The 17,735-nt window shown below is 39.9% G+C and overlaps 1 protein-coding gene across 1 annotated transcript in view; it reads left to right on the top strand.

Annotated features, from left to right (window-relative positions):
• The window catches only part of LOC122797063 (meprin A subunit beta-like), a 577,824-nt gene that overhangs the window by 225,662 nt on the left and 334,427 nt on the right, over positions 1-17,735 (top strand). The window contains exon 5 of the mRNA XM_044065839.1: positions 10,252-10,401. Coding sequence (XP_043921774.1) covers positions 10,252-10,401 — 150 coding nt within the window. The remainder of the gene's footprint in view (positions 1-10,251; positions 10,402-17,735) is intronic.

The raw sequence follows: 17,735 nt of genomic DNA, 5'->3' as shown, positions 1-17,735 counted from the left end.
TTTAGGAATATTAACATGTAATTCATATGCTGTACCTAGGCTAGGAGTTTGATAATAACATAAGTACTACTGAATTTCTGGCTATATTTTGACATTGTTTTGCTCCATCTAGAAAGAGTTTTTTATGTCTGTCAGTATGTTGTATTTTCACACTAATATTGCTATGTAGCATGGAGCTTGTGAGGAAGGACAAGACTCAGTGAACATAATTTACGCCTTAGGTAATCTAAGATATTAGAAGTAGTGAGTCTGTTCCATAGTTATTTATCTAATTGCACTTACAAGGTAAAGACACTTGTCATTATTTCTTTAGAGCACCTGCAATTTCCATACATACAAAGTAGTCTTTTTGTCCCCCTTTGTATTGCGTTTTAACATTGTAACCTTTGACAACCCATCGGTTTGTGCTGTTCTTTATGTAACTGAGAGTTTCTGATTGGATAAACTAACAACACTGACTGTTGGCAAATTCCAACATAAAAATCATATTATTATTCTAAACTGTTAAACTCGTGGCAGCTTCATGTGAACTGATACCACACAAAGTACTTTAGTCACTTAGTTCCACAAACAGTAGAGCACAGCATGACAATTCTCTGTGCTCAACATTAATGCCTAAAGAAATAGCCATATCCTTCAGTAGTGTGGAAAATTGCCTGACTCCTTCTATCCTTTCCCTGTACTGTCCACTTTAAACCTATATTTTGTATACTTATAAACATGTTCTGTTACAAAATCTGGAGGGTGCATTACCCTTTACTGACACTAAATGCCTCCAGACCTTACCCTCCAGAGCTATCATTACACATGACCTTCTCTACCACTCTACTAATACTAAATGCTATCTGTAATAGCTGACAGGAATCATGGTCCTCTGACTCTACATAATGAGCACCACACTGATAAAAGACCACTGTGTACCCGTGTGTACTAGATGCTTGAATACATCTATATCCTTTCATCTTTAATGTACTCCACTTGTATAATCACCCTGCAGTAACAGATATACATAAACAGTTATTCAACTTAAGCATTTGACATCTTCATCACATTTCTCAGTTCTTCAGTGTTACCATCAACAAATTTACTTCCATAAGTAAAACCATGCATATAATTGATTATATCAAACATCTGTCAGCATTGATTTCATCAGCATACATTAATACTGTCACTTCTAATCTTGAATTAATCATGACACTAATCATGTTCTTCATGGGCATGCTCCATAGATTAGTGTAGTGGTGAGCACTCCTACTCCATAGTGCTTGGTTCACAGGTTTGAGTCTTAGCTGGGATGCCTGCTATGTGGATTCTGCATGTTCACTTGAGGATTTTATCAGATCCAGTAAGTGAATTGGATGATCTTCTAGTTGTTGTGTCTGACAGAGAGAGAGAGAGTATGTGTATGTGTTTGTGTATGTGCCTTCTGCAATGGACTAGCATCCTGTCCTGCAGTAATTGTTGTTATTTGGTTGCCAGGTAGACTCCATATCCTCCATGTGTCTGATTATGATTGGATAGGTATCAGTGACTGAATTAACGAATGAATGACTGCATGTCATCATTCTATCTTACCCCGTTAATCTTCTTAACTCTCATTTTCAAGTTTGACCCATTTAGATATGACTTGATCAGAAAGAACAGCACTGAAACAGAGAATACATGGCTGAAGTTATGGCAGTGAGAGTTTGAGAGCTTACACTCTTTTCAGTTAGCATATTACTATAATGTTGACACTATGTAGCTGTTTTGCTTTACCCATGCCTTAAAATTTATATATATATATATATATATATATATATATATATATATATATATATATATGCATACATATATGGGTCTTCTATGTTTTACCGGAATAACACTTTAACAAATGCCACATAGCCGAACCCTAGTTTAATGAATGTACACTTAACCGAAAACAGACTATCATGGCCATTTGCAGGGAGAATGATCAGCATCGTCTGGTAGTACAGGTGCGGTGTTTTTTTACTTTTGTTAAGCTATGTAATAGGAGGGGTACTTAAAATGCTGAGAGGGGTTGTTGTTATAGATTGCAGTTCAGTGAAGATAAGGAAATATACACTTTTTCCCACTGTAGTGCAATCTCAGAGTTAGTATATATAAGTAGCGGGGATGTGGGGGATGCAGGGGGCTTTCCCCCCTGCAAATATGTTTGTAGTGGGGTTTTTTTTGTGATTTTGTGTTTACTGGACATGTAGTCCACAATAGTCCGTTTTCAGTTAAGTGTATATTCGTTAAACTGGGGTTCGGCTATTTGGCATTCGTTAAAGTATTAGTTCAGCAAAACATAGTAGACATATATATATATATATATATATATATATATATACATATATGTATTTTTTTGTTTGTTTTAATTACTTAAATACATAAAACTACTGTATCATATTTTATTACAGCAGGATTAAAAACAAAACAGGTGCTGTCATCAGCAAAAATTCACAATTGACAGTGGTAATGAATATTATTATGCTAAAAAATATGCATTAAACACTGAAAAATATTGTGAAAAAATGAAAGACAAAATTTGAAATATATATATCTAGAGATACAGACAAGTAATTCAGCTATAGTTGCAATGAACAGAGAAGTAATTCAGCTATAGTTGCAATGAAAATTAGCAATTGCAACACTGCAACAGGGTGACACAGTGCAGAAACATTTAATGTTACTCCTTCACAACACTTGGTTCTACAGTTTGGTTGCCAGCAGGGTTCCCTTCTGTGCAAAGTATGGAATCCTTTGTGTACCCATGGGGATATTTGCCAGGTGCTCTTATTTTCTCTTACCATTTGACAATATGCTATAAGTGATTCCACAGACTGCCCCTGCTGTGATCATATCAGCCATGGGGAGTGAGCTAAAGACCTAACCTTGAAATTGCTGATGGCTGCCTTTGTGACATATACTATGGAGGATGATGGCCAGAAGGCAATATGAAGAAAAAAATAATATAGGTAAAGAAGAAACTCCCCAACCTGGTGGACTTCTGTTACGGCAAAGAGGAGCTGATCAGCAAAACTGCAAGACTCCCAATCTCCTGCATATTCATCTTCAGTAAAGAATTTCACAAGGGGAATAGACATTAGTTTGATTTTGTTAATGGTTGTGTAAGGCCAAAGGCAAGAAGATCAATAGTAGGAGTGAAGGAACTGTGCCATTTGAAGAGGCTGCCTGGAGTTGTTGTGCCTGAGCCATGTCTATAAATAGGGATGATTATATCAACATCTGGAGAAGAACAGAGAGAACATTTAAGTGCTGTACTGTTAAGCCAAGTAATGCAGAGACTGTGCATGCTCTGCTCAGTTGTAAAGATTTTTATTTTTTGCCAGCAACAGAAGGATCTGTCACAAAGCTGGCTTCCCATGAAACTCACCTTCAGCTGTTTTGAATGACCAGGATTTGTGACTGAAGGAGCTACAGCTGCAGAACGATTGATTGAGAAATCAAGTGCAGTCCTTACTATTGAAATATGATTAGTTGGAAAATCATGGTAGGATTCTGAATTCCATATTTTTGTTTATTATTTTATTTTATTTAACATTTGTTGACAAGGAAAGTCTGACTAGGAGATTGCCTATTTTTAGCAGAGGCCCAGGGAGAAACACTCCAGACACATGTCTTTGGAATGTGGGATGAAACCAGAGTACCCAGAGGAAACCCATGCCAACACAGGAAGGACATGCAGAAGCCACACAGAAAGCAGCCTGTCTGAGAATTGAACTGGAAAACCTCTTGCTGTGAGGCAACATTCATCTCTGCACCACTGCCAGAGAACACTGAAGGGAAAGACGTAATCAGTTTTCTACAGAACTAACAACTGATTTTATTCATAAAGATTTTGAGGCATTCCAAACAGAAAGAACACACTTCCTGTTAGCAACTAAGCCAAATAATCCTAGTAGTAGGCCGTGGCTGATGGTCTTGAAATGTTGTCTAATAGTTAAAAGAAGCTTATCTTGAGAGTAGCACTTGCAGAAATACTTTTATATTACAATGGAGTCAGGATACCCTTTGATCATGATTACTCAGGCATAGTAACAGAGCACAGGAAGACTTTGAAGCCAATTCTGACACCTGATGATAAGAGGGGGATAAAAGCAGGTACTCATTATCACTATCCTTTTTGAGTAATGAGATGGAAGGGTTAGGTGGCCCTTAAGGACCCCAATTCAGAATGGAAAGTATGAAGCAAACTGGGCTGTTCATGTAATGTGGAGGAAACAGAGGCAGGAAAAAGGATGAAATATGAGCTATCAGCACCTAATATCCCCATGAAGTAACAGGCAGCTGAGAAGCTGTGGCCTCACAATGCTGAAACTGGGAAATATTATGGACATGATTTGATGGATATGACTGTAAGACTGCATTAAATTCCAGAAAACAGAGTTTGTTTACACCAGGATTACTATATGGACTTTTGTAAATAACCCTTTTCTTCCTTTATACCTCTTGGAGTTTATATTGGAATGGGCTCTTAACTTGATTCCCCTCAGCTGAGATGGTCAGTGTGGAAAGATGCCTGTTTGTTTTTTTCTTCTCGTTTTTTTTACCCACTATTTTCTTTCTCCTGCCTCCCACTTTCTAGTTTCTTTCAACTGGGTCAAATGAAGGAATATTTGAGGATGAGGAAGATCATCAGAATAAGCTTAATTTGAAATCAATCATAATGTGTGAAACTAGGTCACTTGAGATGAAGATATCTAATGGGTGACCACTGGGAACTTAACTTTCATCGTATAGTATAATTTTATTAAGAGGCTCATTGGTCCAATAATACTGAGATTAGTAACTTTATTAGGTGCTTTTGTTGCTAGTAAACAGGGGTAGAATGAAGTGATAGTAGTCCTAGTTTTGACTTAGTATCAGGAGCATATCTAGGCAATATAAGTTTGCTTACTGGATTATTGTGTGATACTATGATTTGATCGCAACAGTCCTGGAAGTATAAATGGTATTTATTCTATTTCATGAGCATCAGATGTTCAGCAGTCTTTTAGGTAGAGGGGATGCTGTCATTGGATTTTCATTGGATTCTCATTGAGTATTGGAAGCAAGAGGTAAGTTAGAAACATGAACTATGTAGTAGAAGCACATTGTTATGGGGGATTATTAGATCAGTACTAATGGGGTCATGCCTGTTGAGTGTTTTTTCCCTTTTACAGTGGTAGATGATAATTAGCAACTGCCAGTCTTTATTTATAAAGTGACAAAGGATAGAGCAGTAGGTGTATATGATGTGATAGCAAGTCAGAAGAGAAATGCTGGTATTATTATTTATTTCTCTATTCGGAGGGGATAGTATGCCTGAGAATCAAAAATAGGGTGTAAGAATGGTTGGGAAATATTTTAGATGAGACCCAGGAGGTCTGGATGTCTTACAGCTTCTCTAACCTGAAGAGGATGGTGTTTATTCAGAGCTGCAAGGGAGGCGTGGCATCCTTGACCTTGCATTACCAGAATACAGGGGGTTTTAGTAGCAACCAATGAACTTTTTGTTTTGCTTACCTATTGTTTTGAAAACCCTTGTTTAATAATGTATGATGCTTTAATATTTATTAGTAATGTATCTTAAATATTTTATCAGTCATTAAATAAATGAAAAGGGTGTATTTTTTCAGGGATGGTAAATATAGGTCAGAATCACAGTCATGCCTTCAGTATTTTTGCCAAGTTTATTATGCAACGAAAATGTATGCAAGTATGCAACTGATTTGTTATCAACTTGAATTCATCCTGTAGTTAGTATTTATTTATATCAACCACTTATACTGTTCTTGGGTTAATTGAAATGAGGATTTTCAGTATGAAAATACTTTGGATGGCAGCTACTGCCACTGCAGTAGTTAATATTGAAAATTTGTTTCTTAAAATTATCATAAATTTGATTTTTTTTCCCTGTGCAATCAAGAATAAATTGTTTGACAAGTGTCACAATACAATGTCATAACAAGACAGTTTAAAGTTACAGAAAGTACTCCAGCAGTGAAAGGCTTCAATGTCTTCCACACATTAAGAACAGCAGCTACATAGATAGGAACTAAAGGTAGAGATGTCTCTATCTTCATCAATTGCAAGCAAACCTGTAGGTTGGTTAAACAGGATAATGCACTGGAGTTCTTCCACACCCAAATTACAATAGATGAAGTCCTATACTGTACCCTAGCAAGCAATAGGTCACACTGTCTACCCCATGAAACCCATAGTTCATACATAGACCTACCAGAGATGCTCACAATTCAACTAAATATCATAACCATGGGAAACCTTAATTGCCCCTCAATGAACTTTGAATCCTATTTTACCCCAATTTTGCAGGCACAGAGATTCCTAGACTTTGTAAACACAGACATCCTAAGCCAGTTATATGCCTACTAGAAATAAAAACATATTGGTCCTGGTGCTCCACAAATATGGAATAATGCTGCACCCCCCTCCACAGTGCTGTGTCTTCTGTGGTAAGGTCAGACTACAAAGCAGTCTCCTTCAAAATAAGAATCAATTTGGTAACCCTAGCAAACACTGTCAGTTAGAAACTACTCCAAGACAAACTGGTTTTCATTAAGTGATAACCTGCCACAATTTCAACCCCCCAAACCCAGATAACACAGTAGCCTATGTTGAATTATTCAGAGACTCTCTGTGCAACCATGTCAATGACTTCATAGAGGTTGCTCTGCCTATCAGCCCAAAACTAACTCAAAACACAAACTACCCTGGTAGAATCCAAAATTAAGCAGGTTGTACAACAAAAGTAAAAAAGTCATAGCTAAAATTAAGAAGAATAACACCAAAAAAGATAAAAACTAAATAGATAACTAAAGGGAGTAATTAAGTCCAACAAAGCCCATTTTGTGGTAAAGATAGTGTCCCAGGTCAAGGACAACTATAAGGCCTCCTTAGCTATGACTGAAACCTTAAAAGCAGCACACAACAGTATGCTGAAATGTTGGTAAATAGAGCCACATTCACAGAACAACGAGATATAGCAAATCTTCTGGCTGACAAATTCATCTCCAACTTTAACTCCCTCAGACTCCCAGCCATCTTCCAGAAAATACCATCTAACAGAATCACTCCAACTATCAATAGGAAACAGGTCTTAGATGTGCTCTGTAACCCCAAGAATGCATCTTCAATGGGCCCTGATAAAATCCCATGATGCCTCCAAAATAGCCTGAAATATGACCTATCAAGGCCACTGGTGTCACTATTCAACCATAGCCTCCACACATTCTTCAAGAATGTGAATGGAAGACTGCAGCAGTTATCTATATGCACAAGGGCGGACCATCAATGAATCCCTGGAACTATAGACTCATTAGTCTGACTAATCTCATATGCAAAGCCATGTAAAAAATGATCATAAAAATGTTTAATGATGAAATAGGAAACCTTCACACACTGAACGCACCCCAGTTTGCTTTTGTCAGAGTCAGGTCATGCCTACTAAACCACTGGACATCTTTAAGAAGGTCACCAAGATAATAGATGAGGACAAATCAATGCCTGCTGCCTACCTTGATCTAGCTAAGGCAATTTGATACAATGCCCAACTCAGGCATTGTAAACAAACTTGCAGAAGTACACATAAATCACTATGTAATTCACTGTATGGCCAGCTGGCTCACAGACAGAACAGAGAAAGCTAGGATTAGAGACACCAACTTCCCAAAGAGGCCAGTGACCAGTGGAGTCCTCCAGGTCTCTGTGCTGGGTCCACTCCTCTTTGGCATCTATTTTTTGGAAGTCAAAGCCAAAGTCCAGCGCTTCTGGCTTACCACGTTTGCAGATTATTGCAAGCTCGGAACAGTCATAGTACTCCCCACCCCCAAAATACCAATATATTGCAGGAAGGTCTAACACAGGTTTCAAACCCATGGATTAAAATTCAATTACAAGAAATGCATAATAGTACCTTTTGGGAAATCAACCACCCTGGGGAACCTACCTCATTGATAAAACACCCCTAAAAGTAGACACTGTAACTGGGGATTTCGGGACTTATGTACATTGTAACCTGGCTTTCGACCAACATGTGTCTAAGGTTGTAAGAAAATCATTCTATACCACTCAACTCAGCCATCATCAAAAATCATTCTATTTCACTTAACTCAGCAATCATCAAACCCATCGCTGACTATAACCCCCCCTTCAGTATGTACCTGACCAGGCACATGCAACAACTGCAATATCCACAGAGGCTCCTCATAAAAAGAATGCAGGATGTAAGCACAGTGCCCTATGCAGATCACCTCAAAGCCTTATCTTTAAAACTCTTGTTTCCTACAAACTGCTGAGAGACAAGGCATCCTTAGCTCCTGCTCTGATAGAACTTTTACATATCTACAAAATGGGAAACACCTGAACTACTAGATCTAAGGATTTAAACTTGGCTTGTGACTTAAATAGGACATGTTGGAGGGACAGGTAGGGATTTCAGAGATTCCCCATTCCCTGGAATAGACTTCCATCCATTTGAAGAAGAGCCCTTCCCTAAACCTATTTAAGCACAACCTAGACCAGAGGATGGGAAATCAAGACTTCACCCCTGGTCTGGCACCTATGTCTCTGATGGAAAGAAGGAAATGTTAAAGCATGCCCTAACTAACATCATCATCATTGCCTTCTGGCTTATCCCAGTTAGGGATCACCACAGCAGAACAACAGTGCACAGAACAATTGGCAGTGGAGTTTTACGGTGTCGAGTTGCCAGCCTGGTACCCTACCTTCAACAGAAGGCACACACATGCACACACACCTAGGGCCAATTTAGAGTGTCCAATCCACCTACAGCATGTCTTTTGGATGTGGGAGGAAACTGGAGCACTCAGAGGGAACCCACGTCACCACAGGGAGGACATGCAAACTCTGCACAGAAGGTACCCCAGCCGAGAAATTAACTGGAGAACCTCTTGCTGTGTGGTGGCAACGCTAACTGCTGCACCACCGTGGCCACCCGCATGCCCTAACATATTCCCTTTAATTAACTCATTACATCCAAGTGACGCCTCCAGGTGCATCTATAGTTAACTCCTAATGATGCCTCTAGGTGTCAAATATTGCTTGTTCATATTTGCAACAATAATTCTAAAACCATGGTATGTACGAGGTTTTAAAAAATGTTATCCGAAAACTTACACAATGGCAAACTCCACTGCATTAATATTTAACCTCTGTCTATTGCACGTAACTGGATATTAACTCCTTGGCCTTAAATGCAAGCTCTCAGCTAGATGAGTAAAATACTGCTGACAGTATGTGACAGGTTGTTGAGATATTGTAAGCAGTTTACAAAATATTACAAATGTAATAGTTACTCTGTTTACTGTGACGTATAAAATTTGGTTTAAAATCTAGAACCTAATGAATAATACCACTATAAAAATAGTTTGAACTGAAGAATTTGCCATTTATACTTATTTCATAACCCCAATGGTTCCAGAGATATGAACGTTTGTTAGAAATGTAAGAACATAATCTGATTCTGTCAAAAGACTTAGACTCCACCCACTGGAAGTTATAGTGCAAAGTTCATGAGCTCTGTTGGAGTGAATGAGTTAAAATAACTTCTAAGGCACAATAACTCGTGGGATACATTTTCGTTGCATGGATAGGCTCATAAATGCCTCAATGGTCAATAGCCTTGTACATATCTATGAACCTATATGAACAATAATAATGTCTTTAAGATGGAAATATTTTTGGTCAGCAATGCAAATACTCCAACTTACTGCATTCTTCATGTAACTTTCTAGTTCTAAAAGTCAGCTTTTCATCCTTTTTCCCGATTAGGGGTCACCACAGTGGATCATCTGTCTGCTCATGATTGGCAGTGGAATTTTACAGTGTTGAGTTGTCAGCCCAGTGCCCAACCTTCCACAGAAGGAACACAAATGCACACACTCACAACTAGGGCCAATTTAGAGTGTCCAATCCACCTACTGCTTGTCTTTGGGATGAAACCAGAGCAAACCCACATCACCACAGGGAAGACATGCAGACCCTGCACAGAAGACACCCTAGCCGAGAATCAAATTGGACAACTTCTTGCTGTGAAGCGGCAACACTAACAGCTGCACCACTGTGGCCACCCATCAACTTTTCATAATTTTCATAAATCACAGAATTCCAAAGAGAAGTATACATAAACTGTTGTCTTTCTAAAGGAACATACATTTTTATATCCAGTCAGTCAATAATTTATATTTATTATTTGTTTTATAGCTTCATCACTGAGCTTCATGGACCAGTGCAGTTTTGAATTTGAAAACATCTGTGGTATGATCCAGGGATCAGCTGACGATGACTGGAAACGTTTGTCTGATGTTAATGCAGGACCTTCTTCAGACCATACATTAATGGAACAATGCAGAGGTAACCCTTCATTCAATAAATTACATTTGGTATGCAAATATAAAAATAGGCTGAAAGAATCTCATAAATGTTATGGGCAAAATGTAATTTACAAATTAAAATTTACATTTGTTGTTTGAGTTTGCCCTGCTTGACAAAGCCCATTGCTGAAATTACCATTTCCTGTTAAATTAACAACATGCATGAGCATACACGCATACACATATACACAATGGCAGTGATCAACAACAGTAGAGACCACATATCAAGTAAAATCACTTTTGCAAAAATTACATGGAAGTGCTTTATACTATAATAAAGTGCAAAAAGCCACAATAGTAGAGTCCAGCTGGAGAATAAATTATAATACATTCAAATATGCTAAATTCTTCAGAAATTCCACAACAGTAAACCCTTCTCTCTGCACCTACTTCCTTATATCTTCCTTAGTCTTTTCTCCTTAATAATGTGCCTTCATGTAGATTGACAGCCACATACTAGCGTTTATATCACGTTATCGAAAGATGAAAATAGCGAATGCTGTTTTATCGGCCCCAAAACATCTAAACATGAAAATATTGAACATTCAGAAAAGCTAATTTTTTCCCATGGAAAAATTTGCTGCTCTGAAACACATACATACAACATAAGCACATCAAACAAACAGCAACCACACACATACACTTAAATTCCTACATCTAATGCTACACTAAACTAAACATACACTACTATCTACCCACTTACCTTAACCCAAATCCTTACCCTAAGGTCCGTCACTATCGCACACTCACCTAACCTGCGCCCTAACCCTAACTCACTTAAACCGCCCCTCACCCTAACGTACAAACAATCGCACACTTATCTGAACCCAACCTGTAACTTTCCACCACAGCGCTAAGAATAGCGGAGCCACAGAAACGGCCAACCGAATTCTTTCCCGAGGAAAGAATTTGCTGTTCTGCAGCTTCACTATTCTTAGCGTTCTCTGAATAGTGTTCGATATCAGAACATTCGAGGTTTTAATACTTCTATGTTCTGATATAGACCCACATATTAACCCTTCTCTGACAGAATCCCACTTTATTCAGTTCATTTTGTAAAAGGGGGGAAAAAAGACATAATGACCAATGGCCCTTTAGCCCAGTGAGTGCCTAATCCATTTCTGCCAGGTTACTACATAATAAAATTAATCATGAGCAAGCCCCTAGACATAGGGTCTGAAGCAGTTCAAATTAATGGAGGAAATTCTGATGCTAAATAAAGCAGATGCCATGCTCTTGCATCATGTTGCCTTGTCTACCAAGAATGCATGTATTGTCAGTAGTAAGAGCAGGAAAACTGCCCTTTAACACGCCAAATGTATTCTCCAGCTCAGCTCTATCCAAAAATCCAAGGACAATGAGAGACTTTACCTGTACTTGAAAGTTCAGATTGTAGTAACAAATATAGGTAAAATAATGCTTCTGGACATCATGCCAGTCAGCTGAGCAAAATGAAACAAGCAGTCCTTTGGAGTGTTGCTTCATAGTGGGGGATTATATTAGTTTGTATCAATCCTAATTTTCCTGCATCAGTTTGGTGATATTGATTACTCACAATTTACTTAACATTTGTTTTCTTTTATTTCTTCTTCTTTTTTTTCATTTGGTTTTATTTGGGTTGCAAATTAACATTTCATTTATGTATTGATTTATTTATTTATTTTTGGAATGTTGTACAACATAATAAAAATGCAGCTTCTGTTTAAACTGGGCCTTGGAAAATGAGTTATAGATTCATAGGTTTAAAGGTAGATACTAGGCTATCTGCCCTAGGGCATTTATAAGCCTAGCCCGAGTGTATTTGGCTTTCGCCTCCCTACTAGATTAGCCTACTGTGCCTCTGTATAGTAGGTCACAGAAGGTAGCCCTTTAAGATTAGTTTACCATGCCTCTGTCAAGCAGGGACACAGAAGAGATCCCAGGGGTGAATTTCTGATTTCCCATCCACGCGTCCAGATTTCGCTTGAAGAGGGTCAGCGAGGGGTTATGTCTAACATGAATTGGTATTTTATTCCAGAGTGAGGGGAGCCTCTGGGAAATGAATCTGTCCCTCCAGCATGTCCTATTTATTTTTGTGCTGAGGTTCAAGTCCCTGGAGCATGTAGCTCTAAGGGATTTGGATTTTTTGAGGTGGAGCATGTCCATTAATTCTGGGTTAGACATGGCTTTGTACGTCAGGCATAGATCGCCTCTGAGTAGGCGGTAAGCAACTGAGTAGAGCTGGAGTTTCTTTAGTCTAGCTGCATAGGACATCTGTTTGTAGCCCATGATCCTCTTGGTGAGGTACTTTTTGGTATCTCCAGTTGCTGCAGGTGTCGGGTAAGGTACATCCCAAAAGGGGCATTGTATTCAATTATGGGCCTGATGAGTGATGAGTAGAGGGGCACAATGACCTCTCTTGATCTAGAAGCGAACCCTTTCGTGATAAGGTGGGCTATATAGAAGGTCTTTCTAACCACTTTGGCAATGTGATTATCAAAGGAGAGATTACTATCTATGTTGGCCCCCAAATCTCTAATTACTTCTTCCGTACTTAATGGATTACCACCTATGTGGTAATTTGTGGGCACTTTGTTTTTCCCAAAGGGGATGACTATGCACTTTTTAGCATTTAGCTTAAGGCCGTGGTTCTGGCACCAAGCATCCGTCTCCGTGAGACCCTTTTGGAGGATGCTTGTGTCAGCTGGAGAGTCGATTATAGCTCCCAGTTTGCAGTCATCTGCAAAGTTTATCAGCCATAGTCCCCCCGTGTTAGCCTGAACCTCAGAGAAGTATATACCGAATAAGAGAGCTCCCAGAACTGAGCCTTGTGGGATGCCACTTGTAACTGGTTTGGATTCGGACGTGGCACCTGCGATTCTGACCATGTGGGTTCTATCCCTGAGCCAGTTTGCAAACCATCTTGTGATATAGGGGTTGATATTTAAGCTGGTAAGCTTATTTATGATGCCTGAGTGGGGTATTGTGTTGAAGGCTTTTGTGAGGTCCAGGTAGGCTGTGTGGACTACCTTGCCCTCATCTGTGGCTTTGGTAACTGTTTCAAAGAAATCAACTAGGTTTAAGAGGCAAGATCTGCCCTTAACAAAGCCAAATTGGGTAGGGTTCAGTGTCTGGGGGCTCCCAATGTCTTTGTTTATGAGTTCCATGATAATACGCTCCATAGCCTTACAGACCAGACTAGTCAGGCTTATGGGGCGATAGTTCCCGGGGTCCGTTGTCATGCCACCTTTCTGGACTGGGACCACTGTAGCTGTATGCCATTCTTTGGGTACATATCCTGTAGTAAGGATAAGTTTGAACAGTGACTTAATGTGAGGGTACAGTTCTTCTTGGAGCTCATGTAATACATAGCCTGGGACACCGTCCGGTCCCATAGATGCTGTGTTTTTTGCTTTGGAGAGGGCAGCTTTCACCTGTGCATCTGTGATGTCAGAGAGGTTACATTCAGGTGGGACAGGCATTTGGTCCTTTGAGGGAGAAGGGGGGGGGGGGGTTTAGCACTGAATCTGTCTGCCAGGATGTTGGCTATGTCTGTAGGTTCGGTATATTTTGTAGCGTTATGCAACAATTCAGAGCATATCTGGGAGTTTCCACCCATATTCCTGACATAACTAAAGAAGGCCTTGTGATTATCTTTAGTGTCTAGGGCAATTTTTCTTTCGAAACTGGCCTTTGATGATTTTATGAGGGCTCGTAGTTTCTTGCTAATACTGATCAGAGATGCCTTCCCTTTTTGGGATTTTGCTCTGTCATGTAGTAGCTTCCTCCTTCTGTTCTATAGCTTATTTATGGCCGGGGTCCACCAGACAGGTCTCCTGTTTTTGGAGGAGTGAGTCTTGGTTTTATTTGGGATAGCACGATCCATGCATTCCTGCAGGTGCTCATAGAATGCAATTGTAAAGGATTCTGCAGATTGGGTTGTATTATCCTCTGGCCCGGGGGCTTTGAAGGATTCCACCTCAGTCTTGAGAAGTGTGACGTTAGCTTTTGAGAAATTCTTTACAGTGATTTCCTTGGCTGGGGGTGGGGATGGGATATGGATGTCCAGAGAAATTAGTTTATGGTCTGATCTTACCAATGAGGGGTTTACCTCTGGTGTGGAACATAGAGTCCCCATGTTGGTGATGAACAGGTCCAATATGTTGTTCCCTCTTGTGGGAGTGGTGACCAGTTGTTCTATCATGTTAGAGTTTATAAATTCAAGGAACCGTTGGGTGAGGGTGTTTGGGCTTGAGTAGTTTTCCCAGTCAATGTTTGGGTAGTTGAAGTCACCCAATAACATAGTGTTTGGAGAGACCTTCATATTCTCCAGTGTTCTCAGGAATGCAAAGTGGGGTTCCTGTGAAAGGGAGGGTGATGTGTAGCAGGCTACAAACTGAAAGGCAGTTTTGCCCATTGTTAGTTGCACATGGATGGTTTCCAATGCTTCGTGCAGTGCCACTAACCTGGAGGTGTAGGTATCCTTGATGAATATAGATACTCCCCCTCTTTTTGTGCTTCGGTCCGAGTTTTGGGGACGAAAAGCATGGTATGAGTTATAACCTGGTAGTGCTGGGGTGCTCTCAGGAGCCTTGAACCAGGTTTCTGTTACTGCATAGACATCGATTTTCTCCATACTGAGGAGAGCCTCGAGTGAGTGCATCTTGAGGTTTAGACTTCTGGCATTGAGTAGCATTACCTTTAATTTTTTATCCTTGGGTTGTCTATGGAGGTGGGTTTGTCCTTTGAGCCTTGCCTAAAAAAGGCACTATGGGGGTGGCAAGAGCCTTGGCCAGTATATGAAAGCCTAAGGGTGACAGGTGCAAGCCGTCCCTAGCGAAGCAACGTGGCTTATCGAGCATGTCATTCCAGGCTGACAGACACTGGATCCCCTTTGAATGACACCAATAGGTTAGCCAGTTGTTGAAACTGATCATTTTGTCTTTATACTGTGGTATCATTCTTGGTGAGGCAAGATGCTACTTAAGGTCAGGATCATACCAGCCTGGGCTACATGATCAGAGAGCTCCTCTATGTCTCTTTTCATTTAGTCCAGGGAGGTACGTCTCAGGTCATTCACACCAGCATGGACAATGATGGAGTCATATTTGTACTTGCTTTGGAGTGACTTGAGTGCTTGCATTATGTGGCGGATCCTGGCACCCGACAGGCAGCTTACAGTGACCTTCTCCTTGTTCAGTCTTGTGAGCGGGACAGTGTGCCGGACAATAGAGTCCCCTATAATGAGTGTATTTGATGTGTTGTTTAGCCTTAAGGGCTGTGACTGTGAGGCACACTGACTTTGTGAGATATGTGATTCATGGGTATTGTTGAGGGGTGTCTGTTGCTTGGATATCTGCTTTGGAGGTCTTTGCTGCATAGCCAGGTTTTTATTTAGAGCCTCCGAGTATGTTTTTGTGTGTTTATGTGTTGGGTATGCAGATGCAATAGCTCTATGTGAGACTGGATTTGTGGTGAGCACCATTACCTTTTCCTTCTGACTGACTGTGCCAGTCTTGGGTTGAGAGAGCTCTGCCTCCAGTTTGGCTGTGTAACTGCATCTCTCACATGTATTACAGTTTGTTGGAAGGAGGAGAGGGTTGTCTGTGTACATAAGGCAATTGTAACATTGCCTCAAAATTCCCAGATTCACCAGCTGAACTGGAGAGTAACCCTGAAAGTGACCTTTGGATATACCAGATTAGTATAGGGAACTGGTTTTTCACTGATCAGATTAGTAAAGGGAACTGATTTTACACTTGATCAGGAAGGACCAATCGGGAGCCTAATACTTATGAGAAGTCTAGGAGGGTGTAGTGCTTTCATTAGTTAGTGTTTCCTTTTAAGAGCTGAGCAAGTGCAGGGCTTTAGAAAGATAATAGAGTGATTACTTTGAGAGTTTGAACAGTCCTAAGGAAAAAATGAAGAGCAGACTTTGTGGAGCCTGGAATAGTTTAAACCTGTTTAGGCGGCGCTGCCCGACGCTGCTCAGTGCGCAAAACCACACAAAAAGAGAGTTGTAGGGTTTTAAGAGAGAGAGATCAAGGAGTTTAGAATTGACCCAAAATGGCCAATAAAACTACAGCTTCTAGGCAGTAACCACTCCTACAGGGACAGGCAGGCTGTTCAGTGTTAACCACTGCCACTGGTGAACACAGAGACTTCCCTTTAGCCCAAGCAAGCACTGGCCTTCTAGAAACTTACAAACAGTTCAGAACAGCAAATCTGTAACTGAACTTTCTTAAATTTCAGAAAGTGGGAAAAAAGCAAGATTTTTTTTTCTTTTTTTGTTTTAGTTTAAAGGTAGCAGGGATACACAAGTAGCAGAATATTCACAACAGTGCAATAAATCACCCCACACTTGAGTGCTAGGCCAAAGTCAGGTAAAATGCAGTTTTAAGAGAAAAAAAGGATTTTAAATTAAGTCCAACACAGGAAATGCAGTAAACAGGCTCTAGATGTGTTCTAAATACTGTTTCTGATACAGATATAAATTTTGGCAAGCAGGAAAATGCCAAAAAGTAGGCGGCAAAGCAGTAAATCTTAACAAAAAATCAGAAGAAAATACTTAAAATCACAAAAGTGGCTCCTTTTCTTCTCTCAGTGTTTTCTCCCCTTGGTAGGTGCTTCAGCAGCAACTAGCAAGCCTGGAAAGATGCCAAAACCACAAGGCAGCCGGGTTTTAAGAGAGAGAGATCAAGGAGTTTAGAATTTACCCAAAATGGCCAATAAAACTACAGCTTCTAGGCAGTCCAGGCTGTTCAGTGTTAACCACTGCCACTGGTGAACACAGAGACTTCCCTTTAGCCCAAACAAGCACTGGCCTTCTAGAAACTTACAAACAGTTCAGAACAGCAAATCTGTAACTGAACTTTCTTAAATTTCAGAAAGTGGGAAAAAAGCAAGATTTTTTGTTTTTTTTCTTTTTTTGTATTAGTTTAAAGGTAGCAGGGATACACAAGTAGCAGAATATTCACAGCAGTGCAATAAATGACCCCACACTTGAGTGCTAGGCCAAAGTCAGGTAAAATGCAGTTTTAAGAGAAAAAAAGATTTTAAATTAAGTGCAACACAGGAAATGCAGTAAACAGGCTCTAGATGTGTTCTAAATACTTTTTCTGATACAGATATAAACTTTAGCAAGCCGGAAAATGCCAAAAAATTAGGCAGCAAAGCAGTAAATCTTAACAAAAAATCAAAAGAAAATACTTAAAATCACAAAAGTGGCTCCTTTTCATCTCTCAGCATTTTCTCCCCTTGGTAGGTGCTTCAGCAACAACTAGCAAGCCTGGAAAGATGCCAAAACCATGAGGCAGCCGGGTTTTAAGAGAGAGA

Source organism: Protopterus annectens, chromosome 3.part0 (assembly GCF_019279795.1).
Source record: "Protopterus annectens isolate FY-2018-M chromosome 3.part0, PAN1.0, whole genome shotgun sequence".
Classification (NCBI taxonomy): Eukaryota; Metazoa; Chordata; order Ceratodontiformes; family Protopteridae; genus Protopterus; species Protopterus annectens.
Note: the sequence above shows the minus strand (reverse complement) of the source record. Positions and strands in the feature narration are given on the sequence as shown.